The sequence below is a fragment of the Hypanus sabinus genome, chromosome 1 (genome assembly GCF_030144855.1).
Source record: "Hypanus sabinus isolate sHypSab1 chromosome 1, sHypSab1.hap1, whole genome shotgun sequence".
NCBI classification, from domain to species: domain Eukaryota; kingdom Metazoa; phylum Chordata; class Chondrichthyes; order Myliobatiformes; family Dasyatidae; genus Hypanus; species Hypanus sabinus.
The window spans coordinates 125,081,039-125,106,311 of record NC_082706.1 but is presented as its reverse complement, the minus strand read 5'-3'; the positions used below and the strand labels follow the sequence as shown (position 1 = coordinate 125,106,311).

General features: G+C 39.8%; 1 protein-coding gene and 1 long non-coding RNA gene across 4 annotated transcripts in view; one reads left to right on the top strand and one right to left on the bottom strand.

The window, feature by feature from the left end:
• LOC132378981 (uncharacterized) overlaps positions 1-25,273 on the top strand; it is a 117,368-nt gene that overhangs the window by 24,502 nt on the left and 67,593 nt on the right. The window lies entirely within an intron of this gene.
• Positions 17,984-25,273, bottom strand: part of LOC132378847 (G-protein coupled receptor 20-like) — a 34,727-nt gene continuing 27,437 nt past the window's right edge. For all 3 annotated transcript variants that reach the window (XM_059946135.1, XM_059946304.1, XM_059946218.1), the window contains exon 2: positions 17,984-19,668. In XM_059946135.1, the coding sequence (XP_059802118.1) occupies positions 18,642-19,649 (1,008 nt within the window). In that variant the 5' untranslated portion in view covers positions 19,650-19,668 and the 3' untranslated portion in view covers positions 17,984-18,641. The remainder of the gene's footprint in view (positions 19,669-25,273) is intronic.

The following is a 25,273-nucleotide window of genomic DNA, read 5'->3' as shown; positions in this document are numbered from 1 at the left end:
ATATGAAAGTTGTATAAGATGTTGATAATTGTTTGCAGGTTTGGTCACCTACCTACAGGAAAGATGTAAATAAGGTTGAAAGAGTACAGAGAAAATTTACAAGGATGTTGCTCAGACTGAAGGACCTGAGTTATAAAGAAAGATTGAATAGGTTAGGACTTTATTCCTTGGAACATAGAAGATTGAGGAGAGATTTGATTGAGGTATACAAAATTAAGAGGGGTATAGGGTGAATGCAAGCAGTTTTTCCTACTGAGGTTGGATGGGACTACAACTAGAGGTCATGGTTAAGGGTGAAAGGTGAAATGTTTAAGGGGAAAACAAGGGGGAACTTTTGTGAGAGTGTGAAATGATTTGCCAGTGCAAGTGGTGCATGCCAGCTCAATTTCAACATCCAAGAGAAGGCTGGATAGATATCTAGATGGGATGGGTATGGAGGACTATGATCTAGGGATAGGTCGATGGGACTAGACAGTTTAAATGGGTTTTGGCACAGACTAGATGGGCTGAAGTGTCTGTTTCTATGCTGTATTTTTCTATGGATCTATGACTCAATGCCTCTAGGGTTGTGCCCTCTTGTCCTAGATTTCTCCACTATAGGAAGTATCCTTTCCACATACACTCTGTCTGGGATCTAGGCCTTTGAATATCTGATAAGTTTCGGTGAGAACCACCCCACATTCTTCTAAACTCCAGTGAGTTCAGGCCCAGAGCAGTCAAACGCTCCTCATACATTAATCTTTTCATTTCCAGATCATTCTTGTGAACTTTCTGTGGACCATCTCCAATGCCAGCACATCCTTTCTCAGATAAGAAAACAGCTCAGAATACTCCGTGTGGTCAGACCAATTCCTTATAAAGCCTCAGCCCTCCAGTGAAGAGCTCTGTTCCCTCCATACAATTCTCACCAGATCCCAGAAAATCAACTGAAATGAGCATTATTCCATCCATCAAGATCTCAGTAATGTCTCTCAACGTGCAGAAATCATGCAAAGCCTTTAGAATCATATTATTTTTTGACAGTGGAAGTGTACTTTTATCCATGATAAAAGTAAGAAAACAGAATGACTCACATGTGAATGCATTGTAGAAAGTGAAAGGCTGGATTAGGAAGATCTCAGCTGTATCAATCTGTATCTACTGGATGCTCAAGTGTAAGAGTAAAAGCTCTCCACTGTGTGCCATGCACGTCCAGAACAAAACATGGTGCAAGCAATGAGGGTCAATACCCAATTCAAAAATATTCAAAAAGAGGCATGGTATCCTCAAGAGGAAATCTTGCCTGAAGAACATGTTGGAATTCTTTGAGGAGATTACAAGTAGGATAGGTAAAGGGGATGCAGTGAATGTTGTATATTTGGACTTTCAGTAGGCCTTTGACAAGGTGCCACACACGAGGTTGCTTACCAAGTTAAGAACCCATGGTATTACAGGAAAGTTACTAACATGGTTAGAGCATTGGCTGATTAGTAGGAGGCAGCAAGTGGAAATAAAAGGATCCTTTTCTGGTCGAGTGCCAGTGACTTGAAGAGTTCTGCAGGAGTTGATGTTGGGACTGCTACTTTTAATACCATATGTCAGTGATTTAGATGATGGAATAGATGGCTTTGTTGCTAAGTTTGGTGGAGCGGTAGGTAGTGTTGAAGAAATAGGAAGATTGCAGAAGAATTTAGACAGATTAGGAGAACAGGCAAGAAAGTGGTAAATGATATATAATGTTGGAAAATGCAAGGTCATACTCTTTGGTATAGAAATAAATGTGCAGACTACTTTCTAAATGGGGAGAAAATCCAAAAATCTGAGATGCAAAGGGACTTGGGAGTCCTCGTGCAGAACACCCTCAAGGTTAACTTGCAGGTAGAGTCAGTGGTGAGGAAGGCAAATGCAATGTTAGCATTCATTTCAAGAGGTCTAGAATACAGGAGCAGGGATGTAATGCTGAGATTTTATAAGGCACTGGTGAGGCCTCACTTTGAGTAGTGCGAACAGTTTTGGGCTCCTTATCTAAGAAAAGATGTGCTGACATTGGAGAGGGTTTAGAGGAGGTTCACATGGATGATTCTGGGAATGAAAGGGTTATCATATGAGGAATAATTGATAGCTCTGTGTCTGTACCAGCTGGAATTTAAAAGGATGGGGGGCACAATCTCATTGAAACTTGTCAAATGTTGAAGGGCCTGGACAGAGTAGATGTGGAAAGGATGTTTCCCATGGTGGAGGAGTCCAGGATGAGATGGCACAGCCTCAAGATAGTGGGGTGTCCATTTAAAACAGAGATGCAGAGAAATTTCTTTAGCCAGAGGGTGGTGAATTTTGTGAAATTTATCACCATAGGCAGCTGTGGCCACGTCGTTCGGTGTATTTAAGGCAGAGGTTGATAGGTTCTTGATTAAACATGGCATCAAAGGTTACCAGGAGAAGGCCGGGGAATGGGGCTGAGTAGGGTGCAAAAGGATCAGCCATGATGGAATGGTGGAGCAGACTCGATGGGCCAAATGGCCTAATTCTGCTCCTATGTCTTATGGTCTTAATAGTATCACAGTGATAGTTCTACTATGAATATAATCATTCAATTTAATCAAAATCGAAGTGAAATTTTTTGTCATATGTGTATTCATAGGTATAATGAATAACTTGCAGTAGCATCACAAACACATAATGTTGTGTCTGTGCAACTACATATCATAGAAACAAAGGCATGCACTCGGAGGTGAAGTTAATGCGTATATTCACTTTGCAGGGAAACCAACAGATCAACGTGCATGCTTAAGTTATCAGTCAGTAAGTAGTGCTGAGGGGATTAAAAGAAATAGATCCATAGTGCCCAGGTGTCCTCTTCTTCCCCGTTTAGATTAATGTAACATCAACTGCTTATGTAACAAAACATCCAATTTCCCTTTAACAACCCATATTCAAGTAAACATGCTTTCACAGTAACTAACTAACTTCACTATACTTCAGTCTTTTGGGTGGCGCTCTGTTTCTTTTAGGATGGTGCTTTTGGACCCGTGGTGGGGCATCAGGTTTGGCAGGTGTCTGGTCAAAGGCAACTTTCTCTGTTGCAGGAGTCATGCTGTTAGTGACATGATCATTGCTGAGAGATAATTCCAGTGGCTGAAACGTATCCAACTTGTTGGATGCTGCTGACTCAGGTGTGTTCTTCGGCTGAGCTTCCAGTACCTGGTCCACATGACATCAGGACATATGATCTCCTACATCCACTGTGTAATCAGTGGTCCCGCTCTACAGGGTGTCCACTTGTCTTCTCGGTAATCACAAAACAGGGCTTCCTGTCCAACCTCAAAGCTCCTCATGGCTTCGTTTGGCAACTGCTTGAACTATTTATTCTGCACTTCCCTCCATAGATCTGGTTTCAGGAGGTCTATGCGAGATCTCAGATCCCTTTTCATGAACAGCATTGCAAGTGTTTGATTTTTCATCACATGAATAGAGTTCAGATTCATAAAAAGGAAGTTGTCCACCTTGTGCTGTGGAGAAAAGTATAAGCAACGTTTTGGGCTGAGACCCTTCCTGTATTGTTGTCCATTGTCACTCACAATTTGTTCAGGTAAACCGTTTCTGGAAAAGATAGTCCTCAGAGTAGACACAGTCTTTTCTGATGTGGTTGACTTCATTGATATAACCTCCGGCCACTTCAAATGAGCATCCACAATCATCAGAAACGTGGAGTCCATGAATGGAGTTAACGTGCACTCTTTGCCAAGGTGAAAATGGCCACTCCCATGGGTATAATGGTACCTGTGGGAGTGCATTTTGAACTTTCTGGCATCCCGAACAGCTTTTGGTCAAATCTTCAATCTGTCTATCTATTCCTGACCACCCCAGATAGCTCTGGGTGAGACTCTTTATCTTGACTGTACCCAGGTGTTCTTCTTGCAGATTCTCTAACACTCTGGTACATAGTTTAGTGGGAACCACAGCACAAGATCCACAAATCAGTGTTCTTTGACATAAAGACAGTTGGTCTCATCTCACTGAGAACTCAGTGGAAACATAGGATTACCACAAGCTGGTCACCTTTGCTTGGTGATGACGTAGAGATTTGAAAATGTTGGGTCATTTTTTATTTCTCTTTGTATTTCTGAATTTGTTACTGTAGCTTGTCCACCAATGTGGTGTGGAACACTCTGCTGGATCAGTGAGTGAAGACTTTTCTTCTTCAGTTGTCAGCAATGGAAGATGTGACAATTCATCAATGCTGCTGTGTTGTTTGGTACCCTTGAACTCTCTGTCATAAGAGTGAGCTCCCAAGAAAAGTACAACTGGGTAGCAGGCATCACTGAGATTTTCTTCCTGGCATTGAAAATGGACACAAGTGACTGGTGGTCTGTCACTGAAGTGAACTTTTGTTCATAGACGTAGTGGTGGAACTTCTTTATTCCTTATTCTAGACTGAGGGCCTCTTGGTCTGTCTGTGCGTAGTTGTGTTCTGTGCTCGTCAGTGATCTTGAAGCAAATGCTATTGGGTGTTCAGATCCAACTTTCATAGTATATGGCAAAATGCCACCAATGCCATAAGGAATGCATCACACACCAGTCTGATGGGCAGAGATGAATCACAATTGGTGAGCAGTTCATCAGATGTTATTGGTCTCTTTCTTTCCTTGAATGCTCTTTCACACCTTTCTGACCATTCCCACTTTGCTCCTGTCTCTAACAGTGCATTCAATGGATGCAGCACTACAGCAATATTTGGGAGAAACCGGTGGTGATAGTTTACAAGGCCCAAGTATGACCTGAGTTTGACACATTTTCTGGTTTGGGTGCCTGTAGCACTGCTTCAGTCTTCTCTTGTTACTAATGTAAGCCATGCTTGTCAATGGCATGTCCACAATATAAGATTTCATTCTTGAAAGATTCACATTTCTCTCTCTTTGCACGCAGACCATACTCTCTCAGCCTGCTAAGCACTTTAATGAAGATCTAGAGGTGTTCTTCATCATTCCTGCCAGTCCCAATGATGTCATCAAGGTAACATAGTATTCCCGATATATCTTACAGCACTTGATCCATTGCTCTTTGCCAAATTGCTGGAGCTGATGTGATGCCAAAATTGCTGGAGCTGATGTGATGCCAAAATAATGAATGTAGATCTTTAGCATCACCGAGGTCTTTTCTAATGGTAGCTTAGAAAATGGTCTGTTGTAGTCAGTCTCTGAAATTATGGACAAAGCAGACCATGTATCCAGCTCCACTTTTAGTTTTATATCAGGCACATCTGTTGTCATCCATATGATTTTCCAATTTGCTTTAGTAATGTTATACAGTTCTAAGCATAGTGGTTCACCTTTGTCAAACTCTGTGTTGTCTGATTCAGTTGAACGTTTAGACACTTCATGCATTTGTTTGGTTTTGTGCTTGAAACTTTTCACTCTGTTTTTTTTCTTTGTTTGTGCTCTTTGTCTGACTTGTACAGTCAGACTCGCTATGTGGCCTTGCCTGTGGCACTTTCTGCAAACTTTTTGTTTGAACTTTTGCATCATGGGAGGATTTGCCACATCAATTACATTTTTGGCTTTTTGCACCATTCAGGGACATTTTGTGTTTTTCACATTCTAAACCCTTTTTCTGTAGTTCTGCTGCATCTTTTGCTGCAGCTTCTAATGAAATTGCAACGAACAATACTTACTCTAAGGTTAGGTCTCTTTCTGACAGTAGTCTCTTTTGAGTGCTTTGACTATGCATGCCACATATAAGCCTATCCCTTAATGCATCCAAAAGTCCATCTCTAAAATCACAGTATTGGGAATGTTTTGCACAGTTCTGCAATGTATTTAGAAATGTTTTCGTCCTTTGACTGGTTCCTTTAGTGAAATCTAAATCTCTCAGCTATTATTAATTAGCGATTTTGGGCTCAAGCGATTTTGTAAAATTGCAGCAATTTCATCAAATGTCATGCTTGCTGTCTTTTCAGGAGTTTCTAGGTTATCTAAGAGACTGTATGTTCCAGTGCCCATTAAGCTAAGAAGTGAGGAGCCTTTCTTTACCTTCTCTACATTGTTAACGTAACAATACAGTTCAACACTCTTGATATATGATTCCCAGTCTTCATTAGCACTATCAAATTCATCAACTTCTCTGACTAAGGCCATCATCACATTAGTTTTATTTAGATTTGCTAGATGGGCATCTCTCACTGTGCACCATGCAACATTACTCACATGCCCTTCTCTAGCATTTGTGACAACCTTCTCTGTCACCGTACTGGTTCACTTTTTCCTCTGGCTGTCTCTCTCCTTTCCTGCAAATTCTGTCATCTCATAATTGTTGGAGCAGTTGGTGATATTTGCTGACATTCAGGTTCGTACTCATCGCAAAATTGTTGTGTCAGTACAACTACGTATCAAATAAATAAAGGCATGCACTAGGAGGTGAAATTAAAGTGTGCATTCACTTTGCAAAGACAACAACAAATCAATGTGTATGTATAAGTTATTAGTCAATAATTAGTGCTAAGGGAGTCATTACACTAAAAGAAATAGATCCAGAATCAGGTTTATTATCACCGGCATGTGATGTGAAATTTGTTAACTTAGCAGCAGCAGTTCAATGCAGTACATGATAGTAGAGAAGAAATAAATAAAAATAAATAAGTAAATCAATTACAGTAAGTATGTACGTGTATATTGAATAGATTAAAAATAGTGCAAAAACAGAAATAAAATATATTAAAGAAAAAGTGAGGTAGTGTTCATGGATTCATCGTCCATTTAGGAATCTTATGGCGGAGGGGAAGAAGCTGTTCCTGAATTACTGAGTGTGTGCCTTCAGGCTTCTGTACCTTGTACCTGATGGTAACAATGAGAAGGGGGCATGTCCTGGGTGATGGGAGTCCTTAATAATAGATGTCATGTTTCTGAGGCACTGCTCCTTGAAGAAGTCTTAGCTACTATGAAGGCTAATACCCAAGATTGAGCTGACTAATTTTATGACTTTCTGTAGCTTCATTCAATCCTGTGTGGTAGCCCCACTGCACCCCCCCCCCACCCCCCAGACCAGACAGTGATGCAGCCTGTCAGAATGCTTTTCATGGTACATCTTTAAAGGTTTTCAACTATTTTAGTTGACAAATTAAATCTCTTCAAATTCCTGATGAAATATAGCCTCTGTCTTGCCTTCTTTATAGCTGCATCAATGCAGTACACATATCATCAGATAAGCAGCATTCATACACAATTATACACAATTTTTACAAGAAAGAACATAATTGGAACAGAAGTATCCATTTGTGTGCAAAGTGATCAAAGTGTCCATAGTGCGGCTAAGGTGTAGTGTTTAGGGCTTAGCCAGTGCTTCCAGAACCAAATGGTTTAAGGGAAGTTACTGTTGGTGAAGCTGGTTTTGTGGGATTTCAGGCCTTTGTACTTCCTGCCTGATGGTGACTGTGAAAAAAAGCATAGCCCGATTGGTGTGCATCTTTGATGATGGATAGTGCCTTCTTGAGGCAGCACCTTCTGTAGATTTTACCCATTGGACGGATGTGCCCATGATGTATTGGGCAGAGTCCATTACTCTCTGCAGCTTCCAGTGCATTGAAACTGTTGTACCAGACCATGATGCAACCAGTCAGGAGACTTTCAACAGTAGTTCGGTAGAAGTTTGTTAACATCTTAACTTAAAGAATGTAAAGAAGCTGGGTCATTTTCTTTATAATTCAAATATGATTGCTCACCTGAATTAAACTCTACATTGAATTAGCCATTCGAAGTTCAAAGAATCTCAGGGTACAGGAATAAATGTCTTGTTTCATAATGCAACCATCAACATTTGAATCAAGCAAATTCGAACTAAGAGCAGATTGTATCAGCAACCATACTATACTGTCAGTTGTTGGATTAATTCTCCTGAGATGATTTTTTGTCATCCAATTTCCAGACTATGATTTTATTGTGTATAAACTACATCCTGTTCACTAGCAACTACAATAATTGAAGTTTTAATTTATTATGTCTAGATCCATAGAATTACAGAATTTAACAGTACCTAAGGAGACTATAAGTATCAAATGTTCATTATTTTCAAGTCTCCAGCTCTTTCTGCTTTTTACTCTTCAGATATGTAATCAAATTTTTAAAAGCTATTTTTGAATGTGTTTCCATTACTTTTTGCTATTATTCTTAGTTCACAGCATTTTTTTTTGATATATTATTGCCACTGAATAGGTTATTCCACAGTCAAAATGGCTTCACTAAATGATGTAATAATTATTTTCTCTGACAGATGGCAGCATTAGTTGGTAGTTTCAGACCACTGGACAAGACTTGCAAAGAAAATATGCTTGAAGCAGGTTCTTTGAACGGAAGCACACTATTTTAGCATTATTATTCCTTCTCAGTGCTCCAGAAGAGGGTGAAAGGAGTCAGAATTTGGATCACTCAGAAAACACTTCATTCCAAATTACACTGGCAGGGTTCTGGGAGTAAGATATCTGGAAATGTTATGACGTCTTAGAGTCATACAGCATGGAAACAGGCCCTTTAGCCCAAACATTCCATGCTATCTAAGCTAGTCCCAATTTCCCACATTTGCCCATATCCTTCTAAACCTTTCCTATCCATATACTTAACATTCCTTTAAAATTTTGTTGGTGTATTTGCCTCAATCACATCCTCTGGCAGCTTGTTCCATATACTGACCATCTTTTGGGTGAAAATGTTGCTCCTTTCGTTCCTATTAAACAGCTCCCCTCTCACTTAGTTTCTCTATCTGTGGGAGCACTACTGTACTCATTCACTCTTTCAGTGCCCACATTATTTTATAGTATCACTCATCAGTCTTCTGTGCTCCAATGAATAAAGCCCTGGCATGCTCAACCTCTCTCTACAATTCTGTCTCTTGAATCTTGGTAAAGTGCTCATAATTATTATTTCCCATGGAAATAAGCAAATGCAATTTAGTAAACTGAAGGATCTGCAGGTAAATTTCTTGTTCCATGAGAGAAGTGTTTGAAGTGCTGGAATGTGTAAGTGGTTGTCTAAAATAATAGGTATTTTGTTTCCTATGCTTATATGGGAAGGTTCTGTTGGAAGTGAAATGGGATTGATGGAGATGGAAGAAGAAAATAAATAGGAGCTGGAAAGGCAAATGGTCTCTTAAACTTGCTCCATCATACAATGAAGCAATGGCTGAAGTGATATCAGCCTCAACTGCACTGCCTTGTCAATTCCCCATAACCCTTTGCCCTCAAAAGTCAAAAAATCTGTATATCTCAGCCCTGAATGCATTCAATGACAGTTCTTTAGTAAAAAATTTCATTGATCTAAGACTCTTGAAAAAATATCCTTTCCTTCTCCATTTGAAATTGTCAACGTTTTATTCTGAAGTAGCACATTAATTCCAGATTCCTCCATGAGGGGAAACGTGAAGAAACTCCCTCTCAGCAGCCACACTGCCAATTCTGCTCAGATTTACAAAATTTCAAATTCACCTCTATTTTTCTAAACTCCTTTGCCCCAGTAATGAACCTAATCAAGGGTTTCAATGGTGGAGACGAATCATATACAGGAGGGAGGTTGGTGTAATAACAACAACCTCTCACTCAATGTCAATAAGATCACTGAACTGATTGTAGGCTTCAGAAGAGGGAAACCAGTGGTTCATGAGCCAGTATTCATTGGAGGATCAGAGGTGGAGAGGGTCAGTAAATAAATTCCTGGGTGTCACTATCTCGGAAGACCTGTCCTGGACCCAACATATAAATAAAATTGCAAAGAAAGCACAACAGAGCTTCTACTTCCTCTAGAGTCTGCAGAGATTTGGCATGTCATTAAAAACCTTGGCAACTTCTTTAGCTGTATGGTGGAAAGCATTCTGACTGGCTGCATTATGGCCTGGTATGGGAGCACCAATGTCTCTGAGTGGAAAATCCTACAAAAGGTAGTGGATTCGGCCCAGTACATCATGGCCAAGGCCCTCACAACCATTGAGTACATCTACATAAAACGTTGCTGTAGAAAAGCGGCATCCACCACCCAGGCCGTGCTCTTTTCTTGCTGCTGCCATCAGATGGAATGTTCAAGTGCCTCAGGGCTTACACTAGTAGGTTCAAGAACAGTGACCACCCTCAATCATCAGGCTCTTGAACAGCAGGGGCTAACTACACTCATTCTATTTCTGGTGTTCCCACAACTGATGGTCTCTCTTTAAGGACTCTTTATCTTGTTATTTCATGCTCCCGTTATTTATTTATATTTGTATTTGCACAGTTTGTTATAATTTGATCCTGTTTACAGTTACTGTTCTGTAGCTTTGCTAAATATGCCAGCAGGGGAAAAAAATCTCAAGAGTTGTATGTGGTGACAGCTATGCACTCCGATAATAAACTTTACTTTGAACTTTTCTTAATTGATGAGATCAAGAGTAAGCAGAGCATGCTGGAGGGGCTGCTTCCTTTGCAATGCTGGATGGTAGAAGGTAGTGGGCACTCCTGCTGAGAGCATCATGATGTGACAGAAATCGCAGAGACCAATGCACTTCAGAAACACCAGGTTAAACGTGGACAAAGTCAGGAACAAAGTAAAACTATGCCCGGAGGACTTTGTGTGTGTGAGTAGCCAGATCATTCCATAGATTGCAGCACCATTTGTAGCCAGAACAGGTCAGGAGTCATAAAGGCAACTGCAAACCAAGCTCCCAGCAGCAAATAATGCCTGCAGCCTCACAGCAACTGGAAGATCCATACCACCAGTCTCTGAAATACTTATTTATACGTATAGGTTGTACACAAATCTGTAAGCTGTGCAGGACCTGTGTTTAGGTCATGCAACTGAACACATTCCTACCCTGAAGGAATTTTTAATTGTTCTATTGAAATGAAAATATTCCACACTTTCTTCTTCTGGGGTACAATGACTCATTTTTGTTGAATAACTGTGTGGGTCAGCTGTATGACTGTATTGCTTAAATGAATGTTTACATTTGTTTACTCTTTCTGTTAGCTTTTGAAACTCAGGGAATGAACTATAGTATTAGAGAAGAGAAGGCAGGAATATATATTAAGTTTTTGATCATTTTGTGTAATGTCCTGAAGTTCCAGGGGAAGACTTAAGCTCACTTCCCTCAGACCGAACGTAGGGTGTTAGGATTAATAGGAGATATGCGGAGATGGGACCAACTTGACACACACAGACTTGATCAACTTGATCTAGTAGGTAAATGTTTTAAAATTGCACTCTTTGAGGAGCAGAATAAGCCGCTGTCACTGCTCCTTAAGCAAATATTTTACTACAGTAACTAATGTACCTCTCTCCCGCATGTCACCAATACCCCCAACCCTGAGATCTCAGTCTTTATGGATTGTAAATAAATATTCCCAACCCCAATTCAACCCAGGATTATTCCTTCTTGTTGGGGATCTTTCTGCTTTTCCACCGGTGGCTTTCTGCTGTAAGGATTCAGCTGACTGCAGGACAGGAAAAAAATGCATATGATACTGACAGTGGAGTTTTTGCCATTACGTTTAGTAGAGCCGCCATGTTGCCAGGGTTTTCCTGATATCACCCATTCAACATGCTTTCCTACATCCTACCGATCTTCCCATTTTGGAAACCCCCGCTCTCTGATTTACAAGTCCCAATGTACAGTTAAACATCACTTTCTCTGAGTTACAGTTGCTGAAGTGAACACTAGGTTAGGAGATCTTAAAGTGCAGCACAGACTGAAAGAATCAAATCTTTGATCTTCCACATCTATTTGGTACTTTGCTTTCTGTCGTGGACTTCCACTGGTATTTGACTATGTTAATAATGAGCTTTGGACTGACAAATGGTTGGTTTACACGTAGGTTAAGATAGCAAAGAACCAGTGGAAAGGTCTTAATTCAATACAAAAGAAAAATATCTAGGTTATTGACTAGAATTGTACAGTCATACAACAGCAACAGGCCCTTTAGCCTATTAAATCTATGCTGATAATCAAGACCTGTTTACACTAATCCTACATTAGTCCCATTTCTTTCTTACCATATTCCCATTAACTCACCCTGGAATTCTAACAGTCCTCTACACACTATGGGCAATTCACAATGGCCATCTAACCTAGTGTCTCACATGTCTTTGGGAGGTGGGAAAACTGCACAATATGACAATGAACAAACTCCAGACTCTCAGCACCTGAGGTCAGGCTTGAACCTGGGCCTCTGGAGCTGTGAATCAGTAGCTCTACAAGCTGTGTTACTGATTAGGTTGAAGATATTTCATATATGGAAATCCGAGGCTATCTCATTATAGTTTTAAAGTGGTGTCATGGAGTTGTTTTATAACTATCTCACCACTTGACCCCTGGCAATATTTCTTCCTTTGTTTGAAAGGAAAATAGCAATTATTTCTTGTAAAAATTTAAATGATGAAAGAGATTCTGTTTGTTGATATTGGAAAATGGTCTCCTTGAAGTGGGAGAATTATTAACTATGAGTAGTCTGTGCAATTGGATGCCTGTCCAAACTACTCCTCTTTCAAGGCTTGATATTGGTTAGTGGCCAAACCATGAGGTCTGTCTGTCAGTGAATTCCTGGGAGCCTGATTTCAGGCCTCTACTTAACACCTCCCAGCTTCTTACTTCATCCACCCCTCCCCCACCCACATGGCTTCACCTCTCATCTTCAAGCTTGTCATCCTCCCTCTAAACCCACTTTTTTATTCTGGCTTCTTCCATTCCAGTCCTTATGAAGGGTCTTGGCCTAAATGTCAATTGTTCATTCCTTTCCATAGATGCTGTCAGAACTGTTGAGTTCCTGCAGCATTTTTTTGTGCTTTGCTCTGAAATTGGATGACTGCTATCTTACAGCATTACTTCATAACCTCTTTCAGGTTTTCCCCATAGAGCATGTTCCTGCATTTCCTTTTGACATTCCCAGACACAGGCATCATCGGTTTTTAAATTAATACTTCAGAAAGAAATAGTAACATTATATAAAATATAACTTTATTAATTCAATTGTAAATTAGCATGTGTATACATTATAGCAATAGCATAGCATCTCCTCAAAATATACAATATATTTTACATCAATGGCTGTTTCCTTTTGGAGTATGAAATGAAGTGCTTGTGAAGTGTGTATGGAGTTCTGCCATCAAGTAATACATCAGAATCATAATGTGAGAAATTCAGACAGTTACTTAAATAAAACGTTTACATAATCCTCTTACAGCATAAAATTTGTTACATGTGCATTGGTGGTATTCATTTAAAGAGTGTTCTGGCATGGACATCACATTCGGCAAAGTTGCTGAATTTAGTAATGGTATGGGCACCATCCTTTATATGTCACACACTTGAACAAGTACAATAGGGGATCAATACTTGATTTGTACAGAAAGCTGCACTGTAAATTGCAGAGCACCTACAGTAGTTTAAATTGAATATATTCTTGCTATACTTGGAACAGCATCTTAATTCATGTTTTACAAGCTTACATATTTCAAGTATTTGAAAGTTTAGACATTTTCTTGCCAATTTAAAAATGAGTAATTGCTTTTGTTTCTTAGCATTTTAAAAGGTCATGTGCATATTCTACAATGTACAAAATTCAACAAATACAATTCTGATAAACGCAAATTTATTACACATTGCCTTATGCATTTGAAACAAGTAAAAGTTTTCGCAATATATTTATTCTATGTCCAACTTGCTTTGTCTAAATTTTGGGATGATGTTAAGATGTCTTTTCTTTTCTAATGCTATCTGCCTTTCTAGGGCTTGTTGCCTCAGAGTTTTGGTAGTTTCCTTCATTCCAAATACCTACACTATAGTGCTTGAATGTAGTACTTGTTATTGTCTACTTCTCCCAGCTTCAGATGCCGCCAACTTCTTGGAACACGTTAACCTCACTTTGTCATATTGTGAGATTGCTGATTGTAAAATCTCCTTCTCACTCCAAGAAGACCAGATAATGGTTTGAAGAAATTAAACTGGTAATAATATTGGTGCCTTCAATCTTAGGCAGTTGAAAGTTTAAGGAACCTCTTCTCTTTTGGGCTAATAAAAAGTCCAAAGTTTAAAGATGATGAGGAGTATGTTGTAAATTGCCATTTTAATAGTTATCCAAGGAATTTGAGGTCCAAGCAACATTATACCCTATGAAGACATCAGTAATTATTATTATTTTATCACTAGTTTCATTTACTCTAATTTCTAAATGGACTTCAACCCATTCATTACTGAGAATATCTTGGGGCAGAATACTAATAGTGTAATAGTGTCATAAAATGTGATTATATTAACAAGCCGTTTGTTTGGACACATGAGATAAAGCAAAGTTTTTCATTGTTTTGCTAGTTTTCACGGAGCTACTTAACCTGTCTCTAAATAACTGTTCCTAGATCTGGCAATCTTTCCTTCACCAAAATGCACAAAACAGATCTTAAACAAGTTTCAATTTGTGATTTCACCCTAGTCGGCTCATCAGCATCTTTTAATTTTTGTTACTTTGATAAGGATAAAGACCGACATTTATTACCCAACCCTATTGTCCTCAGGAAGGTGACAGTCAGCGATATTCTTGAACTTCTGCAGTTCTTTTACTGAAGGTACTCCTACAATGCTGATGGGTGGGGAGCTGCACAATTTAGACCAAGTGACATTGAAAGAGGAATAATACATTTCAAGCATCAATACATTGAGGGAAACTGCAGATGGTTGTATTTCTGTTGCCCTTGTCTTTTATCAATTATCTCTCCGCTCCATCTGCCAAAAGTGGAACTTCCTGGTGACCCTACATTTTAATTGCAATCCCATTCCCATTCCAACATGTCAGTCCATGGCCTTCTCTTCTGCCATGGTGAGGGCTTCCTCAGGGTGGAGGAACAACACCTTATATTCTATCCGGGTAGCCTCCAACCTGACGGCATGAATATCGATTTCTCCTTCCAGTAAAATAAATTTCCCTGCCCCTCCTTTTTTATTCCCCACCTTGGGCTCCTACCTCTTCTCACCTGCCTATCACCTCCCACTGGTGCCCCTACTCTTTCCCTTTGTCCTATGGTCAACTCTCCTCTCCTATCAGATTCCTTCATCTCCAGCACTCAGCCTTTCCCACCCACCTGGCTTCACCTATCACCTTCTAGCTATACTTCTTCCCCTCCCCCCATCTTTTTGTTCTAGCACCTTCCCCTTTCCTTTCCAGCCCTGAAGAAGGGTTCTGGCCCAAAACATCAACTGTTTGTTCATTTCCATGGATGCTGCATGACCTGCAGAGTTCCTCCATCATTTTGTGTGTGTTGCTATCAATTAGCACTTGTTGAATTGGGAGGTACTGCATGAGGATTTGTGCAGGGTGCAGTGTAGCCATGGTTTGCTGATGGAGAAAGGAATCAATGTTTAGGGGTGGTAGATACGATCCCAATAAACAGAATGTTTTGTCCTAAATGGTACCAAACTTCCTGGGAAGAGAGTATCTTATCTTACTCTTGGTTTGTGAATTAGGATGATGGAAAGGTTCTAGGAAGCCAGGAGATGAATCAATCTCCTTCAGGATACTTTCTTTATCACTCACTTTTGTAGCCTGAGTTTTTATGTTGGTTGAGTTAAGTTTTGTCAAATGATAATCCCCAGAGTGGTGGGCCAATTGGCAGTGGCTTGCTGTTGAATGTTAATTGGTCTTGGAAGAAGCAATAAATGGTAATTAGTAAATTATTCTCACATGAACTGAGGGAAATGAAAAGCTGAGCTTGCCCATCTTCCAGGCAGATCTTTCTCTATTTAAGTACATTTCAGATTCACCAAAGTGATAAAGTAACAACAAGATTTAAATAATGTGATGGATTATTTTAATGTAACATTAATTTGTTTACATTCTCTGATGGTGGAGATTAAAGAATTATCTGATTGAGGTGTTTAAATTGTGTAAAAGACTTAGTCCAGTTGCTATTTCCTCTAATGGGCAAATCAAATAATAAATAAACTTTGAATTAGGAGCAGGAGAGAAATTGTTTTGTGACAGCACATTTAGAAGCTGAAAGCTATAAATGGTCTAAATGTTTCAGAAGAGTTTATAAACTCAGAGGAGGTCTGAGCTTCATTTATATTGAGCAAGGGGATAAAAAATTATCCAGCAATGGCAGCTATGTAGAGTTGAGTTAGACATCAGCAGTGATCTATCTGAATAGGGAATCAGGCTATTCCTGTTCTAATACTCCTATTTGTGATTTGTATTAGTGATTATTTTAACTCATTAGTCAGTTAATACATTGCTTTGTAGCCTCATTCTGGTAAGATGGTGGTGTGCTCAATTGTTGCAGCATCTGTGGGGTCAACCAAAGGTGTTATTGTCTTTATTAAACCTATTTTTTACAATTTCAAGACCCTGCTGGACATAATGAACATAAAGTACTGCAGGTGTACACCATCCGTGAGTTATTAATTGGCAGAGAAACTGAAGGAGCTGGACTTGGTGTAGATCATGCTGCTGCTTCTGTCAGAGAGGCATCGGTACGTGAAGGAGGTGTGTAGTCTAGCAGCCAGTGATTATCTCAGTCATTTTTCTTGTCATCGCAAGACCCTGTTGGACATTATTAATGTGGAATACTGCAAGTCTGATTCATTGATTTATTGGCAGACGGCAGAGGAATAGTGTGGCCTTAGTCATAGCCAAGACTAGGCCTTGAGCCATGGTGTTGCCTGTTTACAGCCACCCAGTAGAGAGGCGTCAGAGTCAGTGTAGCGTGGCGTCCAAGCTGGAGTTGGTGCTGCCCCTGGTGTTTGCTCGGCAGAAGACAAGTAGTATTGCATTCGGTTGCAGATTGCAGCAACATTCATGGTCTCAGGGTCTTGCACTATTTTTTTTTGAGTGTGATTGTATGTGCTTGTTACCTTATGTGCCCTGTGCTGTGCATGAGTGATGGTACTGTATTTTGCATCTTGTCCCCAGAGTAATGCTATGTCATTTGGCTGTATTCATGGGTATTTATGTATGGGTGAATGACAATTAAACCTGAACTTGATAGGTGAACCATTTTAGAAATTAGAATGCATAAAAGTAATGTTAAATATTGAAAATTCAAAACAAGTACTTAACATGCACTTGTTAAGGTTGGATCCTTATCTTGAATGCAAATATCTGGTTATCTGTGATAGTGGGGGGGGGGGGAAGAGAGAGAGAGAGAGAATTGGTGGTAGTGATAAAAGGTCTGTGGAAGCAAGAGACAATGTTTAATCTTTCAGATTAATTTGCAAAATATTTGCCTAGCCAGATTAGGTCTGGGATACACAGGCCAAATGCATAGACATGGTAGACATGCTGAGAAAAGACGTGTTGATCCAAGTATCATCAATAGACTAGACAAGTTCCGTTGCCAATTGGCCGTGCTTCCAAATCAATCCTTTCTATCACCCTTACATAGAATCAGTATGTAGCTGAGAGATGGGCCATGGCATAGATTAGGGGACTTCAATGATAGAGTGCTGAAGGGGGAGAGATTCATTATTTATGACCAGATGTAATTTCTGGTGATAAACATCTACACTATTTGTATATCATTTGATTTGATCTCCCTGCATCTGGATCAAATTACAGCGAAGATGAGAAATATTAATGGTTTTGTTGGGAACATGAGTGAAGAAGGGACTGATCAGACTGATAACTCCTGAAGAGCTTTTTCTCTAAGCCATATTTGAGAAACTCTTTGTGGATTTGTGGTGTCCAGTAAACCCAACAAAAGGTTCCAAAAGTTTAATTTTAAAAGCAGAGCTGAATTTTTTGTACTGGAATTGCTATAATCTCAAATAAAAACTAATGATGCACAATCTTGTGACAGTGTTTGGAAATGTATCCTGATTCCTTTCTCAGTCTTTCACTCACCACTCCACTAAACCACCCTCAAACATTCAAAATCAGGCCACGATAACCACAATAACCATTTATGTTTTCTCTGCGGGATATAGAGATCCACTTACATATCATGAAGTCCCACCACTCACCAGAAAACAAACTACCCTGTGCCAACTTCAGAGTCATTTAAATGCAGTTATTGTTCTTTCCCAATATGCAATATAGCCCTTTCATTATAGTACACATCAGAAACACCAGGCTCAGAAAATGGAGGTCTGAATGTGTCAGTCTTCATCTTGTCTACTCAATGACAACTCCAGTGGCTACATTACAATGAGGTTAATAAATCAGGAAATTTTACAAAATATATTCAACGCATCACAAGAAGTGAGGCAATAAGAATGGGAAAATGGAACAGACAGGTATATAAATACTGCTGATTTATCTCTGAAAAAGTCTGTTTTTACAAGGAGAACAAAGGTTTTTCCATTGCATTTGGCTGAAGCCCAAGGATTTTTCTCCTGTATTATAAAATAATGAAGCAAACATTGTGACTTTGTTTCTCTTTTCTTTGCCAGCCAATGCCATATAGTCTTACAACTAATGGAACGTTACCTAAACTGAAGAAAGCATGTCTGTCATCATTGTCTAGTAAAGAAGACCATGAATAAATTTCACCTTAACTGTACAAAATGTTGTATTATGAACATCAAAACATGAAATTAAACAAGCCCCAAAGTAAAAAAAAACTTATAACACGTTAAAGTCCCCATCTTTGTATCTGAAGCGATGCTTCATGTTCTGTTTATTGTTCACTGTTCAGTACACAGTCATTCCTTGTCACGTTTGCACACACTTACTTCACTGAGGTTACCTTGGAGCTTTTCTGCATGCTGATTATATCTCCGCTGATTTGTTCAGGGTCAGTCTTGACAAAGATGTTCCTCATCGTGGATTGGAAGTTGTTAGTGACAAAGCAATAGACAATTGGGTCCAAACAGCTGTTGAGGCTACTGAGGGTCACCGTGACGTGGTATACGATTAGGCTGGTATGCAGCGGGATATCAGGTTTGATGTAGATCACAACTTGACGAACATGAAAGGGTGTAAAGCATATCATGAAAATAATTAGGACAGTGATTAGAAGCTGGACAGCTCTCATACGTCTTTCTCTGCTCTGCTGCATTAAGTTTGGTTTGGCAAGGGCGCACATGATCCTAATGGTGAAGACTGTGATGATTAGTAAAGGCAGAAAATACTCAAATACAGTCAGAGCAAAGAGCTTAGACAGACAACACGCAGCGTACTTGATTGCTGTGGAAAGGATAGAGTAGGTGACAATAATGGCAAAGAGCCAAATAAAGACGCAAATCCCTTTGGCGTAGTAGGGGTTCCTCCACTTGCGTGACGCTTCAACCTGGACGATGGCAAGGTATCTGTCTACACAGATACAGGTTAGGAAGAGAATGCTGCAGTACATGTTCACAAAGTAGCTGAAAATGTGTACAAATGAGCAGGTCAAGCATTTGCCGCCACTGCAATACATTATTATCCTGGTCGGTAAGGAGAAACCCACCATCAAATCTGTGATCACCAGGTTTATGGTGTAGATGACAGATGTTGTTTTAGTCTTGGTACGAAAGCAGAAAACATACAATGCCACACTGTTGAGGACAATGCCAACTACAAATATGAGAACATTAATTATCATCAGGGCGAGCCACAGACTGTAGTAATCATTGTAGAGAGCTTCGTCGAGGTGCGCGAGTTTATGTAGGTAGGGCTCCTTATGGGTATGACTTCCATTGCTGTGGCCACTTGTCGATAGGTTGGCAAGAATTTGCTCAACTGTTGTAGTCTGCATAGCTGAACTTCCGGTTGACCTGCAACAAGACAAAAATAATATTAATGAAATCAGTAATTAAGTATAATGAGCTGCCAGAGGAAGTGGTTGAGGGATGTACATTTAGCAACATTTTAAAGACCCTTGGATAGATGGATAGGAAAGGTATGCAGGTAAATGGATCTAGCTAGATGGCATTTTGGTTGGTGTGACTGGACTAAACCTATTGGCCTGCTTCTGTGCTGTATTGCACCATGACTTTATGACTACAACTGCAGTTACCCACGTAAATCAAAGCAAAATGGGCAATTTTGATGACTACAAAAGACGGGTTGTCTGTCCATTGGAGCAATTAGCCCTTTCTAAATATTGAACTATGTGGTCAGTTCCCAGTTTCGCAGTATTCTACCCAACTGGCAAAGTTCAAAATTGCCCTCAATGGCCTCTTAATGCATTCCATGGTTTTGGTCCCTTAGTGGTAGTTTCTGTCTAGGCTAGTTTTGCTGTCTTTCCTAATTACATTTGAACTAACTGGCTTGACAGCAATTAAAAAAACGATTACATTGCTTTATCTTTGGGGTTTTATTTAGGCCATGTTAGGGAGTAGCAAACCACAGGTAGAGGGTGTATAAAGTAGAGTATCTACTGATTTCATTCATATGAACAATAACCAGCTTTCAAATTACTTTAATAGACAGTGATTAATTTTGACAGCTGCACAAACAAATACCACTGCTTGTGAAGGCAGTGGGCTGCTGACTCAGTGGCAGAAGCCATTTAAGAGACGTGCATTACAAACTAATAATACTTGATCTCTTAATAGATATCAGCATAGAAGTAATCTGTTAAGTGCTGCGACAAAATATTGGCCCATTGTACAGAGAGTAGAGCTAGGTTTGAATCACATTCAACCCCAGTCATGACGATAGCTGCGACACCCAATTAGAAGTGAGACATCTTGTGCTTTGCACCTTTTTTGCACCACTGTATGACAGACAGGTGGACAAAAAAAAAACAGATAAAAAGGAGCCCCATGTCTCCAACCCTGGAATGAGATTATGAGGATTGCAAAATGTCTATTTTATCAATTGCCACTTCAAATTTGGTCAAAGTCATATTTGTTCTGTTAATCAATACTTGTAGGATTTGTTGACTCGTTGAGTTAACCCTCACAATACTGTTGTTAAAGGAGGGTATTTTGGATGCCTGGGCTTTAATCTCGAACGTTTATATAATATAAGGCAGGGTAGTGTAGCAGTTAGCATGATGCTACTTCATGTTGGGGTATCGGAGTTCAACTCTGACATCATCTGTACATGCTCCCTTTTGAATGCCTGGGTGTGCCCCACATGCTCCAGTTTCCTTCCCCTGTCCAGAAGTGTACCGGTCAGTAGGTTAATTGGTCATTGCAAATTGTCCTGTGATTAGGCTGGGGTTAATTCGGGAGTTGCTGGGCAGTGCGGGCTGAAAGGCTGGAAGGGCCTACTCCATGCTGCATCTCATTAAATAAATGATATCGACATGCACCTTTTTGACTCATCAAATATATTTGTATAAGCTTTTCAGTTATCATCTGCTTCCTTTGTGAGTTCCGTGGAATTATTTCTCTGCACTAAAAACACTGAGGTAAACCATTGCAGCTGTGTGTAATCACCTGTTATTTTTTTATTTTTAAGATGTATATAAACTGGATATACCCTGAGATTGGGTAAAGTATTCAAACAAGTCTCCAAGTGTACTTGCTTGTGCAGAATGAAGAACAGTTATATCTACAGTTCACAGTTCCAGCATCGACAAACCAAACCAGGTGGGAATGCCAATCACAAACAAGAGAAAATCTGCAGATGTTGGAAATCCAAGTAACAGACACAAAATGCTGGAGGACCTCATCAAATCAGGCAACATCTGTGGAAATTCAGTGAGTGGACAGGCTGTGACAGAGACAAATTCAAATGTGCGGACATCCTCGTCGGACCTAAGGAAGTAGGTTCAGGCAAATAAACATTTGAAGGATCCCCCAAGCAAAAAGCAGATATGAACACTAGGAATCACTAAAAGTTGATGAACAGATACAAGGATAATGCAAAAAGGCAGTGGAGAGTGGCCACTATTAAGAATACTAATTTACAATGTACTGAATTTAGGATACTGTTGTATAAACCTCTAGTGAGTTTCCATCTGGAATCTTGCATTCAGTTTTGAGCACTGCGCTTTAGGGAGGATACTTTGGTCTTGGAGTGCATACAGAGTAAGTGTCGAGATATGGAACTGGTTACACAAATTAATCTTGCATTTTTTTGATGTAGAAAATTGAACAGGGATTTATTTGGGAAGATGATTCAAAAGTTTAATACAGTTGATTAATTTTTCTTTTGATGGGCTTATGGAGCAAAATGGGGTTAAGACTCAGGTCAGCCATGGGTTAAAGGAGCAGTGATAAAACTGGAAGTGGCTGAATGACCTACTTTTGTTTGTATGTTCCACTAAATTTCCTTTGATTCCTTTGAGTTTCCTAAGTTCTAATAATCTAACTAAAATCAACCTGCTACATGTGTCTTTGGCAAATTCCCATATTAGTGTTACTTTTTTTTAGGTGTGACTATAACTGTAAGTCAGTTTTATACATTTTTTTATATTGATTCAAGCTGGGAGATTGTTGTTCCAGCAAGATTAGGTTCACGGTATTCTCCTATCAATGCATGATGGGGTGGTTATTAGACATTCCGTACCTGGACTGCTTGCCGGGAGTTGATAGGCGTTATGGTCTGCTAGTGACTGGCAATGCATGAAGAATCAAACCTTGGAAACAGCAATGATTTTTAACTAGGCTTGCTGATCTTTTAAATTGGCCTTTGCCTTGCACTAGATGCAAGACAGCTTGTAGCTACGGTCAATATGTGCAGCAGAATGAAGAAACGCTCTGGCATTAGCAATTTTTATAACATGGCGTAACAAATGCTCAAGATCACTTTGATGCTCGGGTGCTTTGGATTGCCAATCAGATTTTAATTTGCCACAGTCAAAGCTTAGTTTTGTTTCTTTTGGATTGAAAAGTTTTGTACATATCAGAATCCCAGATCTTCCTTAAAAGGAAATTTGATTTTCTTTGTTGAATTTGCAGTACCATAGCAACTAAATGGTACAGTCTGTCAGAATCCATTGCTTCTGTTTACAATGTGTCTGCCTGCAGTAAATTCTCCCAGAGAAGATAGAGTTGTAGAAAGTGACAGCTAAGCAAAATCTAAGAGCTAAGTTCCTTCAAGTACAGGACTCTATAGTTCATTAAATGAATATATCTTTTCTTATGGTGCCAAGACTTGCAGAGCAGACCTATAAATCTTATTTGTACTAAGTTTGTTAAAGTCAGCCGAAACATCAGTTGGAAAGTTTAAAAGAGTCTCAGGGGCAACCTATAAAATTCATTTTTGTTATCAAGATTATTCCATGAAAAATGGAGGAAACTGGCACTTGTGCATGTTGCTCCAGACTAGTCAGTACTTCAAAGGTAATAGGGTACAAAATAACTTCAGGATTTCAGGTGTTTCTAGAGGTATAGAGCTGCAGAATTTCTCCAGACCTTTCACTGTTTCCAGTAGTAATTAGCTACAGAATTTTGCTGGAACATTCGCATGTCTCAGAAATATTAGGATGCAGAATTACCTTGAAGAATATTGAAACAGTGTAAAGCTGGAGCAGCATCTAATTTCTCAGAGGGCATAAAGCTAGTCTTAGTTCTTCATTTACTTATGTAAAGGTGCCTTAAACTTATTTTAGGAAGGGTATGTTGTTGTGCCGTTATGCCAGTCAAAGGGTTGAAGATTGGGCAACATTATGATTGGTCTTGTCGCACCTAATGCACATTCACCAAACAGAGCAAAAATAGCTCATTAAAACAGCACAATTATCACTCTATGTACAGAATCTACTTGAAAAATTCAGCAACGATTAGCAGAAATGTTATCTGATAAAAAAGGAATAATTAAAAAAAAATAAGCTGGTGCAGTATAGCTACTGACAATTGATGTATGTAAAATCATTTCCCGTTCTCAATGGTGCTAATAGTAGTATGTTCTCCAGGTGTGACTGACCGGAGGATTAGTCAGCCATTGCTGGGCATGTTGGTGTGAGCATTAGTAACCACTTTTTGGTGGCCAGCAAGGATGTCTGAGAAATTGCTCAATTTAATTTCAGGTAAGATACCTTTCAGGTTTGCTGAAAGTTGGTCCAAATATATTGTCCTTTTCGCAGACAAATAAAACCATGTTAAGGAGCGTTTTCTATCCAGGAGGAATGATAATTAGTGCGGAACAAACTATGTAATAAATGAGATACATTTTAGGACCCAGGACTATCTCTTCAAAGGTATAACTCTTACACAATAGTTACATCTCTCTTCGGAGTATTTCTATTTGCAGTTAGTAAAACTTGACATCGACTAAAAGAACAAGTTGTGAAAATAATTATGCATTAAAACTACTATTTAATTCCCAAGAAAATAAACTTAAACATTTGAGATCATGACTGAATGTGCATGCATTGGTCTTTCAAAATTGTTACATATGTTCAAATAGGACAATATGGCTAACACTCTTGTCTCTGAATCTGAATTTTGTGAATATATGTTTCACCTGAATATTTGGGCTTATACCTCAGGCTGATATTTCAGTGCAATACTGAGCAAATAATTATTGTCAGAAATCCTTACCCTTGTCCAGAAACACCCATTTCCTTTTGGTAAGGGTAGGAGTATTGGTGTATGGAGTGCAAGTAAAGGTTCTTTTAGGAGTCACTAAACCTGATTAGAGAATTGTATAAAATGTTATTGCGTCATTCACCAAGATACTCTCTTCAGTTACCCGATGAGGTAACCGTAGCCTTTGGCCAGGAGCAGATGTTGTCAGGCGGTGCCCAATCTTCATAGAGTGTTTCAACCCTTAACCACTCCAGCTGGTGGGTCAACAGTGGTGGTCAAGTCCCTGCCCATCTGCTCCTGACTTCCAGCTCAACTCCCCTCACGTGCTCCATATCCAGCAAAAGGCTCTTTCTGCTTCCTCCCTCATCCTGCCAGCTGCTTGGTTCTTGCTCTTCTCATCAGGCCCAACACAGACAGTAACCTCCAGGCGGACCTTGCTGGGGACCCTCTACAGCCGATCTCCACAGGGAATATCCACGTCTGCCACCTTTTGTCCCTGCATTCCTGGATTAAGGACTGGTACTTCAGGGCCTTCCTCCCGTGATCCTTCTCGCATACTTCCCGTCATGGTACCGTGAGCTCCATCAGGATGATTTTCTTGCCTTCAGTGTACCACAGTATGATGTCCGGTTGAAGTGTGGTTTTCACCATCTCCATGAACTGCAGCTTCCTCCCCACATCGACCCTCATCTCCCATGATTTGACAGTTTGCAGCAGATTAGATTTAGGCCTCTCTGATATGACTGGCCTGGCCCTCTCCTTGATGGAAATGACTGCCCAGTTTGCCTCTCTGCCAGCTGGTCTCTTTTTACGCCTCTCCCATTCCAGTGTGTCAGGACCTTGTTGTGGTGCCACCTATACTGTCCTCATGTTAAAGCTGTTTTGGTTCCTGACAGCATGTGTGCCAATTAACCCCAGTGACCACAAAACTTACAGTTAGTGTCATCTCTCA